The 24694-nt window shown below is 47.1% G+C and overlaps 1 protein-coding gene across 1 annotated transcript; it reads left to right on the plus strand.

Annotated features, from left to right (window-relative positions):
• Positions 1 to 8037: 8037 nt before the first annotated feature.
• LOC542836 (26.2 kDa heat shock protein, mitochondrial) lies at positions 8038 to 9183 on the plus strand. The gene is made up of 2 exons (XM_044571947.1): positions 8038 to 8357; positions 8473 to 9183. The coding sequence occupies exons 1-2, from the start codon at positions 8144 to 8146 to the stop codon at positions 8907 to 8909; spliced, it is 651 nt and encodes a 216-aa protein (XP_044427882.1). The 5' UTR covers positions 8038 to 8143; the 3' UTR covers positions 8910 to 9183.
• The last annotated feature ends 15511 nt before the right edge of the window (positions 9184 to 24694 follow it).

A 24694-nucleotide genomic window follows, 5' to 3' on the forward strand; every position in this document is an offset into this window, starting at 1 on the left:
TGTGTGTGTTGAGTGTGGCCGTGCCCACCTCCGGCCGCCTCCGCTTCTGGCCTTGCCCACCTCCGGCTGCCGCTGCTCGCTGCCTGCTACTAGTGCAGCACTGCTACAGTAACATTCAGTTATTGTAGCAGCAGCTAGCTTTTATAAAATAGCATTGGTTAATCCCTTGAACAACCTCAAAACAGCAGCAAAACAAGCTTGAACATACATAAAATTTATATGGGCGTGTAGTACACTTGGCAGGGTCCAATTCTTTGCATTGGACCAAATACAAAAGTCGCCTAGATTCATTCCTATAAAAATGACAAAAGTCTATGTTCTGTTAACTCGAAGAACTGAAAAACAGATTATGGAATTGACATCCAGTAGCACTTTTCAAACGAAGATTTGGACATGCAAATGGGCACTAATGTAGAGGACCTTTAAATTGTCATTTAGATCATGGAAAGGTGATAAAAATTGGTAAAGGGCACTACGCCATAGGATGGACATAACTATAGTTATAGCCTTCGGAAAACAACCAAGTGATGTTTAAAACTGAGGATTTCTCAGACTTAGCCAATTTTCAGGGATTTCCAAATAACTATTTACATCTTCGGTAATTCATAGAAAATAAACCATAGCTCGGATCAAAAAACTTTATACATGAAAGTTGCTCAGAAGGACGAGACGAATCTGAATACGCAGTCCGTTTACCTGTCAGATGCCTCTAACTATATGAACACGGAACATTCCCCCTCCAGTCATCCGTCTGACACAGGTCCGGAACCGGGAACACATTCCCGGTTGAATTCCCCCTTCACCTATATCATGTAGCCATACATTAGGTCACTCCCGGCTCAACCTATTGGCTATTGCCATGTTATGCTTTGAGATGCTATGTTTGCTTATATTTACTGTTCCCCCCTCTTCTCTTCGGTAGACCCCGAGGCGGCTGCCGATGCCGCTGTGATAGACTACGTCACCGACGACCCCTCCTTGCCAGAGCAACCAGGCAAGCCCCCCCTTTGATCATCCCGATATCGCCCATTTCCTTTCTCTCATGCTTGCATTAGATTTTGCTACTGTAACTGTTTTCTCCTATTCTGATGCATAGCCTGCTTTTGTAACCTGCTTATTGTTACCTACCTACTTATCCTAAACTGCTTAGTATAGGTTGGTTAGTGATCCATCAGTGACCCTCACCTTGTCCTTGTTGCCCTTGCTTCATCATCGAGGACCCGATCAACGGGATCGAAGACCAGGCCCCGGCACCGCACATCACTTTCCCCTAGTTGTACGACTCCTTAGAGTTACCATCGAGTGCCGAGGGTGGAACCTCTTACATCACTCCTGATGAGATCTCTATAGTGTAGCTATACGGTCGAGGTCATCGAGGGTGATTTCCTCCTTAACCACTTCCGTTACGGCTCTGTCGTGCAACCCTCAAGTGTGAACCTCGAGGGTGGATCCTCTTATGTTCACCTTGATGATAACATCGAGTGGAATTCACCGGGGGTGATTCCTCGGGTTTTCCCCTTGGTGTCAGACACATAGTTACTATGGTTACTATGACTTTACACTGAACCATGTTACTAAAGACCGGTAGGCCCTGAGGGGTACCCGCGCGAGCTTAATAGCGAGTGATGTGGAGACGGGTTGACCTGGAGGGTGCCCGCGAGATACTTACGAGGCGTGGCCGGGCATTCTTAGCCCTTGCCGCAAGTACTCGAGACGGGGCAACGGGGTCACATCTTTCGTGAGTCTCTGCTTGTTACCGCGCGTTCCTAATCCACTACGATTTGGATATTTGATCCGAGGGACCTCTGGCCTGATAGCACTAACCATCACATGGGCATCGTACGGGCGTTCTGCGTCATATGCATCAGCCGAAGCTTAATAGACGTCAGCGACCGAGCGGCGCGCGCCGGGTTGGAGTGCGTAAGTACCTGCCTTTTTGAAGGAGGTAGATAGGTCTGCTCACCAGCTGCGTACGCAACGTGCAGGAGTTCCCGGGGAGATGGCCCATGACCCCTGGGGGCATAGGTTTAGTGCGGCATGTTGACCTAGGTCGGGTTGCGGTGTATTATTTGGCCGAGGCCGGGCCTGACCCAGGAAAGTGTGTCCGGCCGGAGTTAATCGAGCGTGGTGGGTAAGTTGGTGCACCCCTGCAGGGAAGAAAACATCTATCGATAGCCTGTCCTACGGTAACGGACACTTGGAGTTGTATCCCGATCGATACAACTAGAACTGGATACTTGAGATGAGACATGGATATGAGAAATGGATAGTATGGCTCTGGGATTGCTTTCTCGTAGGGAGTCGAGGAAGGATCTCTGGCCGAGGTTGATAACACTTCTACTACTTTACTTTATGCTACTCTACTCCCTCCGGTTGCTGCAAGATGGTGCTTTCCAGAAGATGCTAGTCTTTGATAGGCTAGGCTTTCCCCTTCTCTTCTGGCATTCTGCAGTCCAGTCCACAGATACAACCCTTTCCATTGATACAGATGCATATGTAGTGTAGATCTTTGCTTGCGAGTACTTTGGATGAGTACTCATGGTTGCTTTGCTCCCCCTTTTCCCCCTTTCTTCTTCTTTCCGGTTGATGCAACCAGATGTCGGAGCTCAGGAGCCATATGCCATCGCCGACGCTTACTACTGCATGGAGGCCGCCGACGACCAGTAATAGTTAGGAGGCTCCCAGGCAGGAGGCCTTGCCTTTTCGATCGTTGCTACTTTTGTGCTAGCCTTCTTAAGGAAAACTTGTCTAACTTATGTCTGTACTCAGATATTGTTGCTTCCGCTGACTCTTGTGTTTTCGACCTTATGTATTCAAGCCCTCGAGGCCCCTGGCTTGTAATATAAAGCTTGTATTATTTTAATATGTGTCTAGAGTTGTGTTGTGATATCTTCCCGTGAGTCCTTGATCTTGATCGTACACATTTGTGTGTATGATTAGTGTACGACTGAATCAAGGGCGTCACAGAAATCTTGCTCAATAATTCTCCAAATATTAGTAGAACTATGATTTAAATGACGTTTAAAGCGATACACCCAAGCGGCAAAATCCTCATTTTTCACAAGCTTAGGAGGAGGACTGATAACCCACAAGTATAGGGGATCGCAACAGTTTTCGATAAGTAAGAGTGTCGAACCCAACGAGGAGCTAAAGGCAGAACAAATATTCCCTCAAGTTCTACCGACCACCGATACAACTCTACGCACGCTTGATGTTCGCTTTACCTAGAACAAGTATGAAACTAGAAGTACTTTGTAGGTGTTGTTGGATAGGTTTGCAAGATAATAAAGATTACGTAAATAAAAAGTAGGGGCTGTTTAAGTAAAGACACAATAAAGTAAATATAGCGAGTGTGGAAAAGTGGTGGTAGGAGTTGTGAAATTGCCCCTAAGCAATTGACTACTTTACTAGACCGATAGCAAGTATTATGTGGGAGAGGCCACTGCTAGCATGTCATCCCTGACTTGGAATTCTATGCACTTATGATTGGAACAATTAGCAAGCATCTGCAACTACTAACGTTCATTAAGGTAAAACCCAACCATAGCATTAAGATATATTGGTCCCCCTTGAATCCCGTATGCATCAATTTCTATGCTAGGTTAAAGCTTCTGTCACCCTTGCCCTCCAATACATAGTCCTACCAACATACAACTAACCCTATGGTGTGATCCACACGCGTGCTCATATGATGGGCACCAAAGGACAACAACATAACCACAAGCAAATTAAATCAACCATAGCAATTCATCAACCACCGATAGGACAACGAAAATCTACTCAGACATCATAGGATGGCTACACATTATTGGATAATAATATGAAGCATAAAGCACCATGTTCAAGTAGAGGGTACTGCGGGTTGCGGGAGAGTGGACCGCTGTAGATAGAGGGGGGAAGGTGATGGAGATGTTGGTGAAGATGGCGGAGGTGTTGGTGTAGATCGCGGTGATGATGATGGGCACGGCAGCGTTCCGGCGCCACCGGAAGAGAAGGGGAGAGGGGGCCCCTTCGTATTCTTCTTCCTTGACCTCCTCCCTAGATGGGAGAAGGGTTTCCCCTCTGGTACTTGGCCTCCATGGCATGGGAGGGGCGAGGGCCCCTTCAAGATTGGATCTGTCTCTCTGTCTCTCTCTGTTTATGCGTTCCCAGATTCTTCCATTTCACTGTTTCTTATATTCCCGGAGATCCGTAACTCCGATTGGGCTGAAATTTTAACACGATCTCTATCCGGATATTAGCTTTCTTGTGGCGAAAGAAGGGCATCGACCGCCTTACAGGTGGCCCACGAGGGTCAAGGGCGCGACCAGGGGGGCAGGCGCGCCCCCTGCCTCGTGGCCACCTCGGGCACCGTCTCGCGTGGATTTTTCTTTCCAAAAATCATATATACTCCAAAAGAATCTCCGTCAGTTTTTATCCCATTTGGACTTCGTTTGATATGGATATTCTTCGAAACAAAAAACATGCAACAAACACGAACTGACACTGGAAACTGGATCAATATGTTAGTCCCAAAAATAGTATAAAAAGTTGCCAAAAGTATATGAAAGTTGTAGAATATTGACATGGAACAATCAAAAATTATAGATACGACGGAGACATATCAAGGACCAACATGATTCATATGCGTGGAGGGAACCGGTCCTCCATAGGTAAGGGGAGGTTCAACACGGGCAAAGATGCCACTCCCACTCTTACCACTAGGCAAAGGAACTTGGTCACTACTAGCTTCCCCCTTATTGGAGTTAGCCTCCGTCACCTTATTAGCGGGATTAACCACTTCCAACAATGCGGTGGATAATTTAAAACCTTCAATAAACTCCTTAAGCATGCCTTTAACCTCGGTCATCATGGAGGTTTTCAATGTATCCAAAGCCGCATTGAACTCCTCGCGAGAGACCGAGGATCCCCCATCGGCCGCAGACAAGGACGGACTTGCACCGGAGTGCTCCTCCCCCTCGTCTATGGTGCCAACCATACTCTTCGGATAGAAAAGTCCTTAATAAAGAGACGAGGCTCTGATACCAATTGAAAGGATCGATATGGTTGACTAGAGGGGGGAGGGTAAATAGGCAACTAACAATTTTTAGCATTTCTTGACCAAATTAAACTTAGCATCAAAATAGGTTGTCTAGATGTGCAACTAGGTGAGCAACCTATACGATGCAACAACAACAAGCACACAAGCAAGCAAGGGATACAACACAATATAAGCTTGCACAAGTAAGGTAAGAGATAACCAAGAGTGGAGCCGGTGAAGACGAGGATGTGTTACCGGAGTTCCTTCCCTTTGAGAGGAAGTACGTCTCCGTTAGAGTGGTGTGGAGGCACAATGCTCCCCAAGAAGCCACTAGGGCCACAGTATTATCCTCACGCCCTCACACAATGCGAGATGTCGTGATTCCACTATTGGTGCCCTTGAAGGCGGCGACCGAACCTTTACAAACAAGGCTGGGGCTATCTCCACAACTTAATTGGAGGCTCCCAACGACACCACGAAGCTTCACCACAATGGAATATGGCTCCGAGATGATCTCAACCGTCTAGGGTGCTCAAACACCCAAGAGTAACAAGATCCGCAAGGGATTAGTGGGGGGGGGGTCAAATTTCTCTTGGTGGAAGTGTAGATCGGGGCCTTCTCAACCAATCCCTTGAAAATTAACAAGTTTGATTGGCTAGGGAGAGAGATCGGGCGAAAATGGAGGTTTGAACAATAATGGAGCTTGGGGAGGGAAGAGGTGGTCTTCTTGGGGAAGAAGACCCCCTCTATATAGTGGGGAAAAGATCCAACCGTTATCCCCTCTCTCAGCCTGCGTGACGCGGTACTACCGCACACGGAGGCGGTACTACCGCACAGGGTTGCGGTACTACCGCTGCAGGGTGCGGTACTACCGCTTGCGCGGTAGAGACCAGATGAGGGCCTGTTGCACAGGGCAACGAGCAGTAGAACCGCCGGAGCGGTACTACTGCGCGCCCCTATGGTACTACCGTAAGGCAGGTATCAACAGACAATGGAAATGCACAGAAGTAATAAATTACTTCCGTAACAACTTCCGCTGAGGTTGGAACTGTGCAAAAATCCAACACAGTAGTACGGGACAGACGTTGCGGTACTACTGCGTAAGGGCAGAAGTAAAAAATTACATCCACGCCTACTTCCGCATGCATCAGCGTCAGGGCTAGAAGAAGCGGTACTACCGCTCACAGGGAGCGGTACTACTGCTGGCCCTGCGGTAGTACCGCTCCCTATGAGCCGTACTACCGCACGCCACAAAGTCTTTAGCACTTGGCAGCCTTCATATCGCAGAGACATGGATAAACGGATGGTGCTCCATCGAAGCGAAGGAAAGGTGGTGCAAAGGAACAGATGTGTACGTGTTGATCCACCCTAACCTTTCCGAAGCGGGCCCCCTCTTAATAGTATGGCTTTCCTACGACTCAAATCCACCGAAAAGAAACGAAGAGAACAGCCGTCTTCGGTAGGCTCCGAGGGGCACTAAATCGTCTTGTGCCTAGACATGAGATATCTGAAATTCCACTGCACACGATTAGTCTGCAAATACATCGTCATCAATCACCAAAACCACTTAGGGAGAAATATGCCCTTACACCTGGGCTCCAACGAAACCCTCCCCATGAGCATGGCCAGAAGTGAGGCCGGAGCACCCCTAGCCATCTTGGCTAGTGCTGCGTGACGGAGCCCCCCCTCAGGAACCGGGCTCCTAGATCTCTCGCGCTGGGGTCAATCGTGGCCGACGATGTCGATGCACAAGGGAGGAAAGGCGCAATCCAACTTATGAAAATACATAGTCTCGCACCCTCTCATCACCTGGTAAAAAAATACCGATATACATACCCTATAACAGTAATATAATACACGTGGTCACCACTCCAAGAAACTTTCCCGCATAAATGTGGGTTAATTTGCAGATAACCATAATCATTCCTTCAGAAAGAGGCCATCACAATTACAAAAAAAACCTTCATCATCTCCTCGCACACCAAACCAAATAATTTTATTTATGAAATTCTGACAACACTAACCGCGCAACAAAGGGCCCTCAATCTTTCTAGTAGTAATAATAATAATAATAATAATAATAATAATAATAATAATAATAATAATAATAATAATACATTATGAGTAATGAGTCCACCGAAATGTGTGATGTCCGATGGCATCAAGTTGTTGGAACATGGTTATAAACTCTACACTTTAAACACAGAAAAAAAACATTTCAAAGAAAATTTTATTAAATAACAGCTCATTAAATAAAGTCATGCATGTCTTGACGTCAAGGCATGTTTGGTTGATTTCCTGAATTTTCACAATGTGTACATTTGCCATTTCTTCATTCTCTCAAGAAAATGGTGTTGATTCAGAATTCTTCTAGTCACGCGGTGGCAAATTTTGATAGGTCTAAAGGCCGAACTATGGTATGGCTTGGATTTGGCTCACAGGATATTCTGGACGTTCTCAACCGTGATTGTAATCCTTTTTTTTTAGAACAACCGTGATTGTAATCCTTGATTGAGTAATACAAGAATTGTAGAGAATTGAGTAATACAACCGTGATTGCCATTTTTTCGTTCTCAAGAAAATGGTGTTGATTCAGAATTCTTCTAGTCACGCAGTGCCAGTTTTGATAGGTCTGAAGGCGGAACTATGGTATGCATTGGATTTGGCTCAGAGGATGAACCGTGATTGTAATCCCTGATTGAGTAATACAAGAATTATAGAGAATTTAGCTTGGTGCTGATTGCTTTATTGCCAAGCGCGAAGCAGACTAGAGAAAGCAAATCACTCGACATAGAGCAACTTCTCTCTTGCCTTGCGCACCACAGCAGATCAATCAATGATTACGTTCATCCATGGCCCCCGATCGTGGTACATCAAGCAGCACGAATCCTAAAGCTGTGGTCTCCCGATCGTTCTGGAAGGCTCGAGGCCTCATCCGATCTCCCCAGAAGCTTCTAAACCCTCTTCACCATCCCCTCCCGCAAGAAAGCCTTCCCGCTCCTCCTTTACAAAACCCCCGTCTCCCTCCATTTCCCACCCCCGTCTCGCTCAGCCACAAGAATCCAAAATCATCACCCACCACAGAGCGAGAGAGAGAAGAGAGAGAAAGAGGAGAAAGAGACCATGGCTTCCGCCGTCGATTGCAAGGGCAAGGAAATCGCGCCGGCCAGCCTCCTCAAGTCCGGTGCTCCCGTGGCCTTCCGCTCGGTCCACTCCCCCGCCGTCACCGCCGCCCGCCGCCCGTACAACACCCAGGCCAAGGAGGTCAGCCGCTACGACGACGACGACGACGACTACAGCGGCCGCGACCTCGTCATCCCCAGCTTCTTCTCGCAGGGTATGCTTCCCTTCCCCACCTGTGGACTGGTGCGCCGTTTCCTTGCCTTCGCTCTGAAGTATCAACATCGCAGCGTTCTTATCTGCTTTTGCCGTCCTTGGTGCTGATTCTGCAGACGTGATCGACCCGCTCGGCGCGCCGACCAGCATGGCCCGTCTGCTGTCTCTGATGGAGGACGTCGCATCTCAGACCGGCGGCCTCTCCTCCACTGCTGGGGCTGGCGCGTCGCGGCTCGGACGCTGGGTGGCCAAGGAGGACGACGACGCGGTGTACCTCAAGGTGCCGATGCCGGGGCTGACCAAGGAGCACGTGGAGGTGCGCGCGGACAAGAACATCCTGGTGATCAAGGGCGAGGGCGAGAAGCAGCCCTGGGACGGCGACGACGACGACTCCGCGGTGCCGAAGTACAACCGCCGCATCGAGGTGCCCTCTGCTGACGCGTACAAGATGGACAAGATCAAGGCCGAGATGAAGAACGGCGTGCTCTGGGTCACCCTGCTCAAGGTCAAGGAGGAGGAGCGCAAGGACGTCTTCCACGTCAAGGTCGAGTAGTCCTTGTGGATGTGGTAGTGCTCATGGAGGATGGCCGGCGCGAGAGTGTGAGAGATGCCCTGTTTATGTGGTCATGTTTGGTGTCTTTCTTCCTTGTTTTGCTTCGTTGATCGTCTTGCATCGAGTAGGTGAAGTTGGCCGCGAACTCTGATAGTTTCCTCAAGTTTGGCATATGATGAACTGATTTGGTGGTGAAATTGGTCATGAAATTCTGTTGATTTCCTCAAATTTGGCATATGATGAACTCATTTGGTGCTGAAATTGGTCATGAAAACATGTTGATCTCCTTAAATTTGGCGTGCTGGACTAATTTGGTGGTGAAATTGGTCAAGAACTTTTCAAGTTTTGCCTGATGAACTGCTTTGATTGTCTTAAGCTAGTCTTGCCTCTATATCTTTCCTCGTTCTTCATCTGTACTTATTGCTTTAAACTTTCTGTAAAAAGCTGGGCATTCTCTGAAAAAATTGATTGATCTCCTCGATTTTTGACGACATGGAGCTGGTGAACTACTTTGATTGTCTTCAGCTATTTTCCCCTGTTTATCTTTCCTCGTTCTTGATCTGCATTGCTTTAAGCTTTCTGTAAAAAGCTGGGCATTCATGCAACCTCTCTGAAAATTTGACTGATTTCCTCGAGTTTGACGTCACGGAGTTGGTGAACGGGCAGTTACGGGTTGATGATTTTTGCTTGCTATTCCGTGATTACTTTGTGGTTATCCTTGAGTTTAACTTCGTGCAAGAACAGCATCTGTTCCAGTTTGTGCTTACGGGTTCTTGCGTGAACAGACACATGAGATAGGCGTTTCTTTGTTTTGGTGGTTCCTGAATGTTTTGTATTTATCCTACAGTATGTGTTTACTTCTTCATATTATCAACTCTACTTTTGGTGGAGAAGTTGATCCTTAACTCTGTCGATTTTCCAAAAAGAATAAAAGCGTATGATGAACTACTTTGCTGGTGAAAATTCGTGATTAAACTTTGTTGATTTCCTCTAGTTTGAGGTAATGAACTGATTTGGTAGTGAAACTGGTCCTGAGCTTATTTTTTAGAAATGGTCAAGAACTTGTTGATTTCCTGAAGTGTGACGTGATTATTTGATTTGTGGTGAATGTGTTGCTTGTTCCGTGGTGTTGATCTTCTGTGTTACTTTGTCAGAACAGTAACAGTAACTGTTTGTGTTTGTGGTTGTGGCGTTGTTATGTGGACAGCTATATAAGACATGACATATTCCGTGGTGTTAAAAACAGAGTATGCACGAAGAAAAAGCAAGAGGCAATACACACAAGAAATTGGCACTTTTACTCTTCTATCCTTAGTTCAGTCCCAGCAAATGGTTTTATCTTTGGCTTTTGGCGCTGCAACTTTTTAGTTTCCTCAAGTTTGGCATATGATGAACTGATTTGGTGGTGAAATTGGCCATGAAGCCGTGTTGATCTCCTTAAGTTTGGCGTGCTGGACTAAATTAGTGGTGAAATTGATCATGAACGGTGTTGATTGTATCAAGTTTGATCTCGCCTGTCTATCTTTTCTCGTTCTTGATCTGTATTGCTTTAAGCTTTCTGAAAAAGCTGGGCATTCATGCCTACTCTCTGAAACTTTGACTGATCTCCTCGAGTTTGACGTCATGGAGTTGGTGAACGGGCAGTTACGGGTTAATGATTTTTGCTTGGTGTCCCGTGGTATTTATCCTCTGTTTTACTTTGTCCGAAGAGTAACTATTCGTGTTTGTGCTTGTAGCGTTTTTGTGTGCACAGTAACGGAATTTCAGTATGCACGACGAAATTGGTCAACAACTCTGTTGATTTCCTCAGTTCGACGTGATGAACTGAATTAGTGGTGAATGGGCAGTTACTCATTCTTGTTGCTTGCTGTTTCAGTCTGTAGGTATAGTATTCTTGCGAGCAGCCATATGAGATGGCCGTTTGTTTATCTCATGCTTTGTGATCTTCTTGGTGACAAACACAATCGGAATAGATTGTTTGTCTCATGCTTTGTGATTTTCTTGGTGACATACAAAATAGAATTGCAGTATGCACAACGAAAAGCAATTGGTTTTATCTTTGGCTTTCGGCGCTGCATTTTTTCCCCTTTTCTATTAGATTGAAGTCCAGCAGCGGGTTTTACTGTACATGATTTACCAGATGATCGCTGAGAGAGGGCGTGACAGGAACTGGAAAAAATATACAATTATGCTCACGCTAGATCTCCCATGGAGGCATGGCGATTCCAGAGGCGATGAACCTGGAGGAGGTTGAACGCCCATTCGGGGTCGCATCGGCCAGTTCCATCGAGCGAACCCAAGCAACTGGGGTGATGTTCGGGCATCAAGTAGCCGCTGCAAACTCTTGCTAGGTCTTGGACAGCCGACGGTGGAGCCGCAACCACATGAAGAAGCGACATTTGGGGAGAGGGGTCTTCCCAACAAACCGCAATGGCGAGGGTGCCAAATCCATGAACTGTCGTCTGTAGGCCAAGGAGGTAGTGAAGTTCCACAAGCTGTGACCAAGGTCGATGAAGTCCTGCAGAAGGGTGGAGGGGGCCGGCCTTAGCGGTGACGAATCAAGGCATCGTCCTGGATGGTATCCCAAAGTGTGCAATTCTTCCAACGAGATATGGTGAATAGCTTTGGCCAGAGACGGCGGGGCGACTCGGTCCCGTTCCACGAGTCTCGAAAAATCGATGTGCTTTCCTCATCCATTGTCGATCTTGGTCACAGAAGCAAAAATGTCTTGGTCTTGGGGGAGCGGGGCAACTCCATGCCACGACAGGGTAAGTTGACTGTCGTCTAAGTTGTAGCCTAGCTGAAATGATTCAGACTTGCACGCCGTGCCCATGCTGAAGCCTGTGCATGCATATATGTTGTTTTTTATTTTAAGATGAGAGAAGAAATGACAATGGGTTTTAAGTCGAGCTCGTTGCAATGCTTTATACAGAGAAAGACCTTTCATAAAGACTGTAACCCTTTGATCATTGCATATCTCTATTAGATTTGACTGTAGAAGATTAATTGTGAAGTGATATGCAACACCATTCACATAGGGAGAGTCTCCTTTTCTTGCATATTTGAATGCTTGTACGGCTTCCCAATGATCAGGGAAACATAGAACACTTTTTTGTATGGATGATTGGCTATGATTGCTTCAGGAGGTTGCCTGGCTATCAGAGAGCGAGACTGAACAATGAATGGATAGTGCCACATGGCACATAGTCTTGTGCGGAGCTGGGCATCACCCATGAACACATCTTTCAAAAAATTATTGCTGGCATTCATTGTACAATGCATATGCGGAAAATCAATCGATACTGAGTGTTTCAGTAATGCAAGTAGTTCAAAGGAAACATTAATATTGATTAGGAGAGTAGCCTAATGAACGATCTAGACGTGTATAAAACTTGATCTAAAAGCTGATAGTTTCATTCTATATGCCTTTTTCCTATCACAACATGGCAAATATTAGAATAAACAACAGAAATAATCATTTTAAATAGGAAAAAGGTTAAATTTGGTGTACAAAGCTTAGATACGCGGGAGAGGACTACTTTAAGTTGAAAATAATTAATTGTAGCATTCATGAACTGAGAAATGGTGCCTAGGGATGTTGAGCTGCATAGAAATTGCCATGAACCAGGGGCGGAGCCAGGATTTAGATATCAGGGGGGGGGGGGCGAGAAAGATACTATATTCAAGAGAGCCAATACATGAATTTCGTTTCAGAAGTAGCATTGATACGAAAGCATTGGCAACTAATATTTGATAGTACAAAATTCTACATCTCTATTAGTTTCAATTTAACTCTATGAGTACATCAGGTGGATTTTTATTTTGGGTGGCATGAATATTGGAGCTGGAAGCCTTCCTCTTAAAAATAAATCTACTCTCGTTATATTCTTCTTCTTCATACTTCAACCATTGAAACATTGAAATAGAGAGTGGAATTTGAACTCTAAATTGTAACCTTACTGCATCTAATAGGTAGATTAACCTATTTTTATATGTAGTTGGACTAGTTCACCGTATGTGTCTGATCTGAAAAAACTACTAGGAGTTTGTTGTATATTACGATAATACCAGTAACGTACCTTAAGTTATGCCAAAATCGAATGATGAAGGAGCCGTGATTCAATCGCTGGATTAGAAGCACAGAATTAATGCGTAGGGCTCCAACAGCGACGAAAGGAGCAGCGAGATCTGAGAGGCGGCGGCGCACGGGCGCACAAAGCCACGAATAAAACTAGGAACGAAACTGACTACTCAATCGACGGCTGTACGTACGCCTATTTTCCCCATGCGTAGGTAACTAGCGATTGAGTATTGGGTCGTTTGGGCGAGACGATGGGGGTGTCTGACACTGCTCGCACCCCCCTGTAACACCCCGGATGTAACCTACCTTATTTGTACTCCAACTCTTGCCGTTTCCGGCACTAAGTTATGTAATTTCCTTGTTGTTGGGTTTTTGTCTTCGTGTGTTTTGTCTTTGTCATGCATCTCATATCATGTCATCATGTGCATTGCATTTGCATACGTGTTCGTCTCATGCATCCGAGCATTTTCCCCGTTGTCCGTTTTGCATTCCAGCGCTCCTATGTCCTCTGGTGTCCCTTTCCACCTCTTTTCATGTGTGGGTGTTAAACGTTTCTGTATTGGACCGAGACTTGCCATGCGGCCTTGATTTACTATCGATAAACCGCCTGTCAAGTTTCGTACCATTTGGACTTCGTTTGATACTCCAACGGTTAACCGAGTGACCAAAAAGGCCTCGTGTGTGTTGCAGCCCAACACCCCTCCAAAGTGGCCCAAAACCCACCAAAACCTCTTCTATCATCTAGATCGTTCAATCACGATCGCGTGGCCGCAAACCGCACCTCATTTGGAGTTCTCTAGCTCCCTCTACCCCTATATAAAGGCGACTCCCCGAAATTTTTGGGCAAACCCTAGATCCCTCCCTCTCCTCGCACGCCGGACACAAACCTCGCCGACGGACATGTCTGGCTAGTCGCCGCCGCCGCCACCGCGCCAATCAGGCGACGCCACATGGCGCGCCGCCACCCGCAGCCACGCCGGCCCGCTCGGCCCGCCGTGAGCCCCCGAGCCCGTTTGGCGCGCCCGCGCCGCCCCGTCTCCTCTCCTGCGTCGGCGCGCCTCCGCCCGGCACCGCCGCCCGCCATCGCCGCTGTCCTGCTGCGCCCTCGCCGGCCACCTTCGCCTCGTGCCAGCAGCCCGCACCTCGCCGCCCGACGACGCCGGCGACGCTGCCGCCTCGATCCTCGTCGGCGACCGCGCCTGGAGCCAACCCCGCGACACCGCGCCTTCCTCTCCATCCTCGCCGGCGCCTGGAGCCGCGAGATCCGGCGACTTCGGCGTTGAACCTCGGATTGCATGCACCGGCCGATCCAGATCTGAGGGTTGACCTAATTTTGACCTAATCCCCGTAATTTTTGCATATTTTCATCGCATCATAACTTCACCACCGTGGCTCCAATTCGTGCATGTAGCATATCAAAATGTTCGCCTCGACGAGTACATCATTTCATCTCATTGCATCATTTTCATTTGAGCTCATCTTGATGCCCGAGATGCTGTTGGAAGAGGGCTATGTGATGATAGTTTTAGATCTGTTTCAGCAAATGTCCTTTTGTCATTTTTGCCATGATTAATGTGTGCATGACATGATCCCGAGCTCTACATGTGTTTTGTAGAATGCCATGTTATCTGTACAGGGGTGTATGCCATGTATTTTTGGGATCATTGTGGTGACTAGCACAAGCATGCAAAGTAGCTTACTGAATGATGCTGATTTCAGGGACTTAGAATTTCACTAAGTCCTTGCCCTGTCCTTATTTTTATGCCATATGTTCATGTTGTTTTCCTAGTGATCTGTGCCTCTTTTGAGCATGATTAGTAAGGATGTTTTGTAGATAATGTTGTGCTCTATCCATCCATGTCTTTGTTTGAAATTATGGACCACCCTAGCTTGAGTCAATCGAGCTCTACTTTTGCTATAAAATGTTCCTGGCAGATTGTTAACATGTTCTGCAATTTTGCCAAGCTTGTTGTTGTTGATCCGTGCATCCTATGTTGTTGTTCTTGCAATGTTTAGCTTCTATGACATGTCTATTTGCTGGGTGTATGCTTAGTTTGTCATGAAATGCCTCGTAGTGAGTGAATCGAGCTCGTAAACATGCCTACTTGTTAACTGTTTTGTCATGCTCCAGTTTTTCACTAAGTCTGAATCTGTTTATGTTTTTGCTATGTTCACATGCTTGCAATTGTATTTTTTGATCCCTTTTGGCTCATGGTCACTAAGGGACTTTTGTTATATGCTTTGAGTAGCTTCATGCCATACCTTGCTTTGCCATGATATGTTCCTGTAGCATGTAGTTATCGTGCTCTAAACATTGCTTCCTGAGGATAAATTCCTGACATGCTGTTATTTTCACTAAGTCTGAAACCTGTTATCGTTTGCACTTTTGCCATGCTTGTTTGAACCTGTTAATGAGTGAATTAGCCGTAGCTCAGTGTTCATCTTTTGTCAAGCATCATGAGTGGATCCCTACCATGTATTTTGTTGCTATGTTTGGGTGATGTAGCATATTTATCTTGATGCATTTAGATGGCTACTTGCTCTTTATCGCAGACCGGTGCCATATTTGTTTTGCTTGCCATTTCCAAACCGTGCATCCGATTCCGGTGATCTTTATATCGATTTCAACCGAAATCAACTCTTTCTAGTGACACTCTTGGATTTCCAAGTTGACGCCAGGTTCAATCATTCCTTTCCAAATCATGCCTGTGCATCACATATCGCATCCCGCATATCATAGCATGTTTGCATCATGTTGCTTGAGCATTGCATGTGGTTGATTGTGTTCCTTTTGCTTGTTGTTCTTGCTTGGGTAGACCCGGGAGATGAGTACGTGAACGAGGAGCCCGTTGAGTTCGCTTACGAGGATCAAGGCAGCTCTAAGAACTTTGTAGGCAAGATGACCATACCCTCGAAATCACTTCTATCTTTTCTTGCTAGATGCTCGCTCTTTTGCTATGCCTATGCTACGATACCTACCACTTGCTTATCATGCCTCCCATATTGCCATGTCAAACCTCTACCCACCATGTCCTAGCAAACCGTTGTTTGGCTATGTTACCACTTTGGTCAGCCCCTCTTATAGCGTTGCTAGTTGTAGGTGAAGATTGGAGATCGTTCCTTGTTGGAACATGTTTATTGTTGGGATATCATAATATTATCTTGTTTATCTTAATGCACCTATATACTTGGTAAAGGGTGGAAGGCTCGGCCTTATACCTGGTGTTTTGTTCCATTCTTGCCGCCCTAGTTTCCGTCATATCGGTGTTATGTTCCCGGATTTTGCGTTCGTTACACGGTCGGGTTATAATGGGAACCCCTTGACAGTTCGCCTTGAATAAAACTCCTCCAGCAATGCCCAACCTTGGTTTTACCATTCGCCACCTAGCCTTTTTTCCCTTGGGTTTCCGGAGCCCGAGGGTCATCTTTATTAAACCCCCCTGGGCTAGTGCTCCTCTGAGTGTTGGTCAGACCGAGTAGACTGCGGGGCCACATCGGGGCAACTTGAGGGTTGGTTTTACTCGTAGGATGTCTCATCTGAGTGTGCCCTGAGAACGAGATATGTGCAGCTCCTATCGGGATTTGTCGGCACATTCGGGCGGTGTTGCTGGACTTGTTTTACCATTGTCGAGGATGTCTTGTAACTGGGATACCGAGTCTGATCGGATTGTCTTGGGAGAAGGAATATCCTTCGTTGACCGTGAGAGCTTGTGATGGGCTAAGTTGGGACTCCCCTGCAGGGATTTGAACTTTCGAAAGCCGTGCCCGCGGTTATGGGCAGATGGGAATTTGTTAATGTCCGGTTGTAGATAACCTGAAACTTAACTTAATTAAAATGCACCAACCGCGTGTGTAACCGTGATGGTCTCTTCTCGGCGGAGTCCGGGAAGTGAACACGGTGTTGGAGTAATGCTTGACGTAGGTTGTTCTAGGGTCACTTCTTGATCATAGTTGTTCGACCGTGCCTTTGCCTTCTCTTCTCGCTCTCTTTTGCGTATGTTAGCCACCATATATGCTAGTCGCTTGCTGCAGCTCCACATGATACCTTTACCTTACCTATAAGCTTAAATAGTCTTGATCGCGAGGGAGTGAGATTGCTGAGTCCCCGTGACTCACAGATTACTTCCAAACTAGATGCAGGGACCGATGATACCGCTGCAGATGATATGACCGAGCTCAAGTGGGAGTTTGATGAAGACTCTCGTCGTTACTATGTGTCTTTCCTAGATGATCAGTAGTGGTGCCAAGTTGGGGCGATCGGGGACTTTGTCGCATTTGGGGGTTGATCTTTATTTTGGTTCTGTAGTCAGACCATGAGTGTATTGGATGAATGTAATGACTCATTTATGTATTTGTGTGACGTGGCGAGTGTAAGCCAACTATGTATCCTTTCCCCTTTATTTATTTACATGGGATGTTGTGAAGATTACCTCACTTGCGACATTGCTTTCAATGCGGTTATGCCTCTAAGTCGTGCTTCGACACGTGGGAGATATAGCCGCATCGAGGGCGTTACAAGTTGGTAATCAGAGCCTTCCCCGACCTTAGGAGCCCCCTGCTTGATCGAATCGCTGGCGTTGTTGAGTCTAGAAAAATGTTTTGAGTCATTTAGGAATTATATATCAGAGAGTTAGGAATTCTTTTTACTCCCCAGGCCCTTCGTCGCTCTGCTGAGGCATCCTGACGTAGAGTTTTGACTCTTCTCTTCTCAAATTTCACTAATTTTTTTTATGATCACGCGGGTATCTTGGAATTGTTCCGATGGTTTTGTGATGACAACATTGTTCTTGGTGCCTCCTGACATTTAGGGGTTGTGGCAGTGTCCCTGGGAGTTGAGCTCCGAGGTGTTGTCGTCACAATTTTATCGTTGAGATTCTGGAATACCTGTGTTTCGCCGACATCGAAAATCTCTTTTATGCAGTTGTTGGTTAGATAACCTCGACGCCACGCAGTACTGGGGCGGGAGTTCAAGAGTATTGCCATAACTTGTATAACGGATGCTTTTCGAAGGTTGAGGTAAATGATTTCCGAAGGTTTCTTGGTTATGTGTTGAAGGATGGATACAGCTGGATGTAGGATTTGCTAGCTTTGGGTGAGATATTATGCTTCCCCTGTATCCCCAACACCTAATTGCATAACCGGAAAGGTTCGGGAGTTTCATAGGTGGGAATTCTTGTAGCTCTAGTTCTTCTTCCGCGGATATTTGGTTTGGGATTGGGTAATCCTCACCAAGTATTTGTTCTTGTCCGCACCTTGTTGTTTTATTCTTCTACCACTATCTAAGTGGCTTCTCAATTTATGGAAATGTGACCATTTCAATTGGAATTCATTCGTTCATTTTGTTTGGATGTGAAGACTTTATGTTGCAATTTCAATCCGTTTGATTCAGCTTGAATATTTGTCTGTCAAGATGCTAACGGATGTCACCCTCTTTAGGATGGCTCCTGCTAAGGGTCAGAATCAGAATCAGGATCCGCCACCACCACCTCCACCTCCGGAGGCATGGCAAGCTGTGATGGCTGCTAGCAATGCAAACACGCAGCTGATCATGCAAATTCTGCAAGAGCGCAACCAAGGCCATGGCAACAATCAGAATCAGTTTGCTACACTCAACCAGTTCCTCGCTAACCAGTCTAAGACCTTCAGCAACTGTGTCGAGGCCTCAGACGCTGATGATTGGCTCGTGGATATATGCAAGCATTTCGAGTGCAGTAACGTCAGGCCTGAGGACTTTGTCAAATTTGCCTCCTTCCAACTCAAAGACCAAGCTGCAGAATGGTTTCAGCAGTACAAAGATTCCATAGGAGGCCGTGCGATTACCTGGGATGAATTCCGTCAAGACTTCAAAGCTCATCACATTCCTCAGAGTGTTGTTGAAAGCAAGCGTGAGGAATTCGGCAACCTGAAGCAAGGCAGCTTGTCTGTTTACCAGTATAACATCATGTTCCAGAAGCTCGCTCATTTCGCCAAGTAGGACGTCCCTGACGAGAAGAGCATGATTTATCAGTTCAGGGGTGGCCTCAGAGAATAGCTTCAACTTGCTCTCGTGCTTTTCGAGCCTCAGAAGTACAGTTTTACAACATGGCACTGAAACAAGAGGCTGCTCAACTCAAGTGCGATGCTTCCAAGAAGCGAGTCAGAGATGCGACTCCTTCTTCCTCAACTCAAGTGGCTAAGAAGCAAAAGTATTGGCTGCCTCCTCCTCCTCCGTTCCGTCAGGCTTATCAGCAGAAGAGCAAAGGTGGCAATGGATCTTCCCACCCACCCAACCCTGGCTTTTAGAAAAAGACTTCGTCTCAAGATCCAAGATCAAGTGCTCCGTATCACAGTCCGCTCTCGGAGGTCACGTGCAACAAGTGCCAATAGAAGGGTCACTATGCCAACAAATGCTCCAATCAGAGGCGTCTTCCTCCTCCTCCTGTGAGATCTGCTAGCAATGCAGTGGTCAAGCATAACCCCAAGCACGCCAAGGTCAACTTGTTGAATGCAGCTCAGGCAGTGGACTCGCCAGATGTGATTATGGGTAACCTTCATGTTAACAATGTTCCTGCAAAAGTTCTTTTTGACACTGGTGCATCGCTTTCTTTTATTTCAAGACCATTTGTTGCCAAGCATGAATTTGTGACCGAAAGGATTCCTTTCCCGTTGAAGATTGTGTCCCCGGGCAAGAAAATTACATCTAACAATTGCGTCCCGGATGTTACTATCACGTTGGGCGACTATAAGTTTCTATCCTCTCAAGTGGTCCTTGGTAACTCGGATATTGATCTTATTCTTGGAATGGATTGGCTTTCTAAGCACAAGGCTAAGCTTGATTGTGCTGCCAGGCAGATTCAATGGACTCATTCGTCTGAGGATGTAATTGTCTTTGCCGCAAGGGATGATACCATTCGACTGTTTTCTCTCAATGAGAAGGGTGAGCTGGATGCCATCTCTCAAATTCCGGTCATTTGCGAATATCAAGACGTCTTTACAGAAGAGCTTCCAGGAATGCCTCCGCACGGGCCAGTTGAATTCGTCATCGATCTTGAGCCTGGCACGAAACCTATTTGCAAACGTCCTTACAAGCTTGGACCTGAAGAGTTGAAGGAGCTAAAGAAGCAACTCGATATTCAAGAGCGAATGGGTCTCATCCGACCTAGTTCTTCTCCATGGGGTTGTGGTGTCCTTTTTGTGAAGAAGAAGGATGGAACGGACCGACTCTGTGTCGACTACCGTCCATTGAACAAGAAGACCATAAAGAACAACTACCCACTTACCAACATCAATGATCTGTTTGAACAACTCAAAGGTGCTCAAGTATTCTCCAAGCTTGATCTCCGTATGGGCTATCATCAGATTCGCATTCGTGAGCAAGATATCCCTAAGACAAAATTCAGAACAAGCTATGGTTCATATGAATACACTGTCATGTCTTTCGGCCTCGTCAACGCTCCTCCAACATTCTCTCGCATGATGAATTTCATCTTCAACGCCTACACAAATGACTTCATCTTGGTCTACCTCGATGACATTTTGGTTTTTTCCAAGAACAAGGAACATCATGCCAAGCACTTGCGTTTGGTGCTGGATAAGCTCAGAGAACATCAGTTCCATGCCAAGTTTTCAAAGTGCGAGTTTTGGCTCGAAGAGGTTCTCTACCTTGGACAAATCATCTCTGCCAAGGGCATAGCGGTTAATCCTGAGAAGGTGTCTGCAATTGTGAATTGGGAACCACCTCAGAATGTGAAGCAACTCCGCAGCTTCCTTGGTCTCGCAAGCTATTGTCAAAGGTTTGTTGAGAACTTTTCAAAGATCGCGAAGCCTCTTTCCAACCTTCTCCAGAAGCACGTCAAGTACGTTTGGTCTCCTGAATGTGACATCGCTTTCAACACCCTGAAAGAGAAGTTAATCACTGCTCCAGTTCTGACTCCTCCTGATGAATCCAAACCATTTGAGGTCTTCTGTGATGCTTCCCTTCAAGGTCTTCGTGCAGTGTTGATGCAAGAGAAGAAAGTTGTGGCCTATACCTCTCGCCAGTTGAAGCCCAATGAAAAGAACTACCCCACTCATGACCTCGAGTTGGTGGCAGTTGTGCATGCTCTTTTAACTTGGAGACATCTCTTATTGGGAAGAAAAGTGGACATCTTCAGTGATCATAAGAGTCTCAAGTACATCTTCACTTAGCCTAATCTCAACCTTAGGCAGATTTGTTGGGTCGAAATGATTCAAGAGTATAATCCGAGTATCGAATATACTCCAGGCAAGGCCAATGTAATTGCTGACGCATTGAGCAGGAAGGCTTACTGCAACAGTTTGATTATCAAGCCTTACCAACCCGAGCTTTGTGAAGCTTTCCGCAAACTCAATCTGCAAGTTGTTTCTCAAGGTTTCCTCGCCAACCTCCAAGTCTCTCCTACCTTGGAAGATCAGATTCGCGAGGCTCAACTTCTTGATGCTATGGTGAAGAAGGTGAAGATTGGGATTGCCAAGAGTCAACCCAAGTACAAGTGCTATCGTCTTGATGACAAGTACTCTATTCTTCGAGGATCGCATTGTTGTGCCTAAAGGTGACCTTCGTAAAGTCATTATGAATGAGGCTCACAATTCACTCCTCTCTATCCACCTTGGAAGTACAAAGATGTACCAGGACCTCAAGCAGTCGTACTGGTGGACTTGAATGAAGCGCGAGATTGCTCAGTTCGTGAATGAATGTGATGTATGTAGAAGAGTTAAAGCAGAACACCAACGGCCAGCTGGTCTCCTCCAACCTCTTGACATTCCAGAATGGAAGTTTGACCATATTGAGATGGACTTCGTGAATGGATTTCCAAAGTCCAAGCGTGGCAATGATGCTATCTGCGTTGTCATCGACAAACTCACTAAAGTGGCTCATTTCCTTCCTTTCAAAGAGTCTATCACAGCAGCTCAATTGGCAGAGCTATATACCTCCCGGATTGTCTCTCTACATGGCATTCAGCAGTTGATATCTTTAGATCGTGGCAGCATCTTCACCTCCAAGTTTTGGGATTCTTTTCAGAAGGCCATGGGCACCAACATCCGTTTCAGCACAGCTTTTCATCCTCAAACTAGTGGCCAAGTCGAGCGAGCTAATCAGATTCTTGAAGATATGCTCAGGGCTTGCGTCATGTCTTTCGGTATGAAGTGGGAAGATTGTCTTCCATATGCCGAGTTCTCCTACAACAACAGCTTCCAAGCGAGTTCGGGCAAGTCCCCATTTGAAATTCTCTATGGAAGGAAGTGCCATACTCCTCTTCACTGGTCAGAGACTAGTGAACGCCAACTTCTTGGTAATGACTTGATCATAGAGGCAGAAGAGATGTGCAAAGTCATTCATGATAATCTCAAAGCCGCACAATCGCGCCAGAAGAGTTACTATGATAGCAAGCATCCTGACTTAGCTTTCAAGATCGGAGACCATGTTTACCTCTGTGTCTCTCCAATGAAAGGTACTCATCGCTTCGGTATCAAAGGGAAGCTTTCCCCTAGATACGTGGGTCCTTTCAAGATCGTCAGCAAGAGAGGCGATCTCGTCTATCAACTTGAGCTTCCCTCCAACTTTGCAAATGTGCACGACGTGTTTCACGTGTCTCAACTCCGCAAGTGCTTCAAGACCCCTGACCGCACCGTCAACTTCGAAGACATTGATCTCCAAGAAGACCTGTCTTATCGTGAGCACCCCGTTTCTATCCTTGAAGAAACTGAGCGCAAGACTCGCAACAAGTCTATCAAATTCCTCAAAGTCAAGTGGTCACATCATTCCGACCGTGAAGCCACCTGGGAACGCGATGATTGTCGTGGTTCTAACTCTGACAGTGATGTAGGGGGGTGAATATGGAGAGGCTAGATCTTAGCTATTGGGAAGTTGTTACACACGAGGTTTACGAGTTCAGGCCCTTCTTAGAGGAAGTAATAGCCCTACGTCTCGGAGCCCGGAGGCGGTCGACTGGATTATGCGTGTATGGATACAGGGGTGCGAACCCTTCATACTGAGGAGGGGGGTGGCTTATATAGAGTTCGCCGGACCCCTCCCGCCCTCAGTAATGCAGGGTTTAAGGTACATTTAAGGTTGGGCGTTTCTGGTAACGTCCCTAATAAAGTGCTATAATGATCATAAAGACTACTTAACAGTCGACCGTTTGCCTGCGGAGTGACTTTAGGTCTCCTGGCAGTCGAGTGGTTGGCTTCATGGTCGAGTGATAGCTTCTTGGTCGAGTGTCTTGAACCCGTCGAGTGGGATACCTTCAAGTCGATTGAAAGGTGACTTCTCCTAGGGGTGTCCTAGGGTAGGACTCTTTGGTCAGGTCCGTGTCCCTACCCTAGGTACATGTCTTCATCATTAGCCCCCGAATGGATCGAGGTTAGAGTGGGGAAAGAGTTGGAGATCTTTCCGACTGGTTCTTCGGGCTATGTGAGCGCCTCGTTTTGGGTCAATCGTCACGGATGACGTTGCCAACCTTTTTCAGTCGCCTTGATCCATTCCAGGCCTTTCGTCGAGTGAATTTCTTTGTTTGTGACATACCGAGCGCTGGCGCGATCGGGGTCTTCTGTTTTGACAAGTTGTTTTGTGGCCCGCGGATGTCGCGGGATTCTGATTTTGGGAAGTGCGCGGGACGGGAGCGGCCGCAGTAATCGGAAGCGATAAAGCGGAAGCTCCTCGATCCCTGTGTCGTCTTTTTCGCCACGTACTGCGCGCGCGTCTGTTGTGGGATTTGACTGGATAGCCTGGGCCTACCAGTCAGCCACTCGGAAGCGGTCCCTTATAAATCGCCGGCTCGGGGTTTCCAAGTAGTGCGCTCTATTCTCCTCCTTTCTTCCGCCTCTCCCCCTTCGCAAGTCCCTCCGCCACCTCCGTTCCCGCCCCAACGCAGCAGGCCCGTGCGAGACTTTGCCGGTGACGATGACGAAGAGCAAGACCTCCGCTCTGGAGCACGCGAAGAAGGCGGCAGCGGCGGGGAAAGGGAAGAGGTCAGCTCGGGGCGGATCTTCCTCTAGGACCGCTCTGCCCAAAGGTTGGATCCAGGGCGACTGGATGCCATCGGTGCTCCGGCAAGAGGATCTCGACGACATGGTCGAGGGGGGAGTCATTCCCCACGAAGCTGCACGTCTTCCGGGGGGAGAGATCGAACCTCAACCCCGCGACGGTGAGTGCGTGCTCCTAGCCACCCACATCGACCGAGGGTTTTCTCTGCCGCCCCATCCTTTCTTCCGGAGTTTCCTGAATTTCTTCGGAGCACAGCTCCACCACTTCACTCCCAACTCCATTGTCTACCTTGCTGCTTTCATCTCCATGTGTGAGGCTTTCTTGGGTTGTCGACCCATTGGGGACTCTTCAAACACATCTTTACCCGCCGTTCTGAATCGGTCAAGAAGGCTAAGTTGAGTGACGAGAGGACGCAGGTGATCCAGCTGTGCGGGGGCCTGGCGATCCAGACGAGGGGGAAGAGCTGTTTTCCATCTATCACCTTCCCGGAGTCGGTCCGTGGCTGGCAGTTGACCTGGTTCTACTACAAGGACGAGGCGACCCCAGGACAGTCGACTGGTCTTCCTCTTTTTTCCCTCGACCGAGCCGAGAAGCCTGCCCCTCTGAAAGTCGCGCCGGAGGAAAAGGCCCAAGTCAAGGTGCTGGCAGGTCGAGTGGTTGAGCTTGTCCGCGAGGGTGTGACTGGTATGGACCTGCTGGAGGTCTTCCTTCAAAGGCGCA

Source organism: Triticum aestivum, chromosome 7A (genome assembly GCF_018294505.1).
Source record: "Triticum aestivum cultivar Chinese Spring chromosome 7A, IWGSC CS RefSeq v2.1, whole genome shotgun sequence".
NCBI lineage: Eukaryota > Viridiplantae > Streptophyta > Magnoliopsida > Poales > Poaceae > Triticum > Triticum aestivum.

What these genes read in the sequence shown, in the direction of transcription:
- LOC542836 (XM_044571947.1), top strand. Translation starts at nt 8,144, where the DNA reads ATGGCTTCCGCCGTCGATTGCAAGGGCAAGGAAATCGCGCCGGCCAGC. An exon ending in CCCCAGCTTCTTCTCGCAGG is followed by an intron (nt 8,358 to 8,472) that starts GTATGCTTCCCT and finishes CTGATTCTGCAG; the next exon opens with ACGTGATCGACCCGCTCGGC.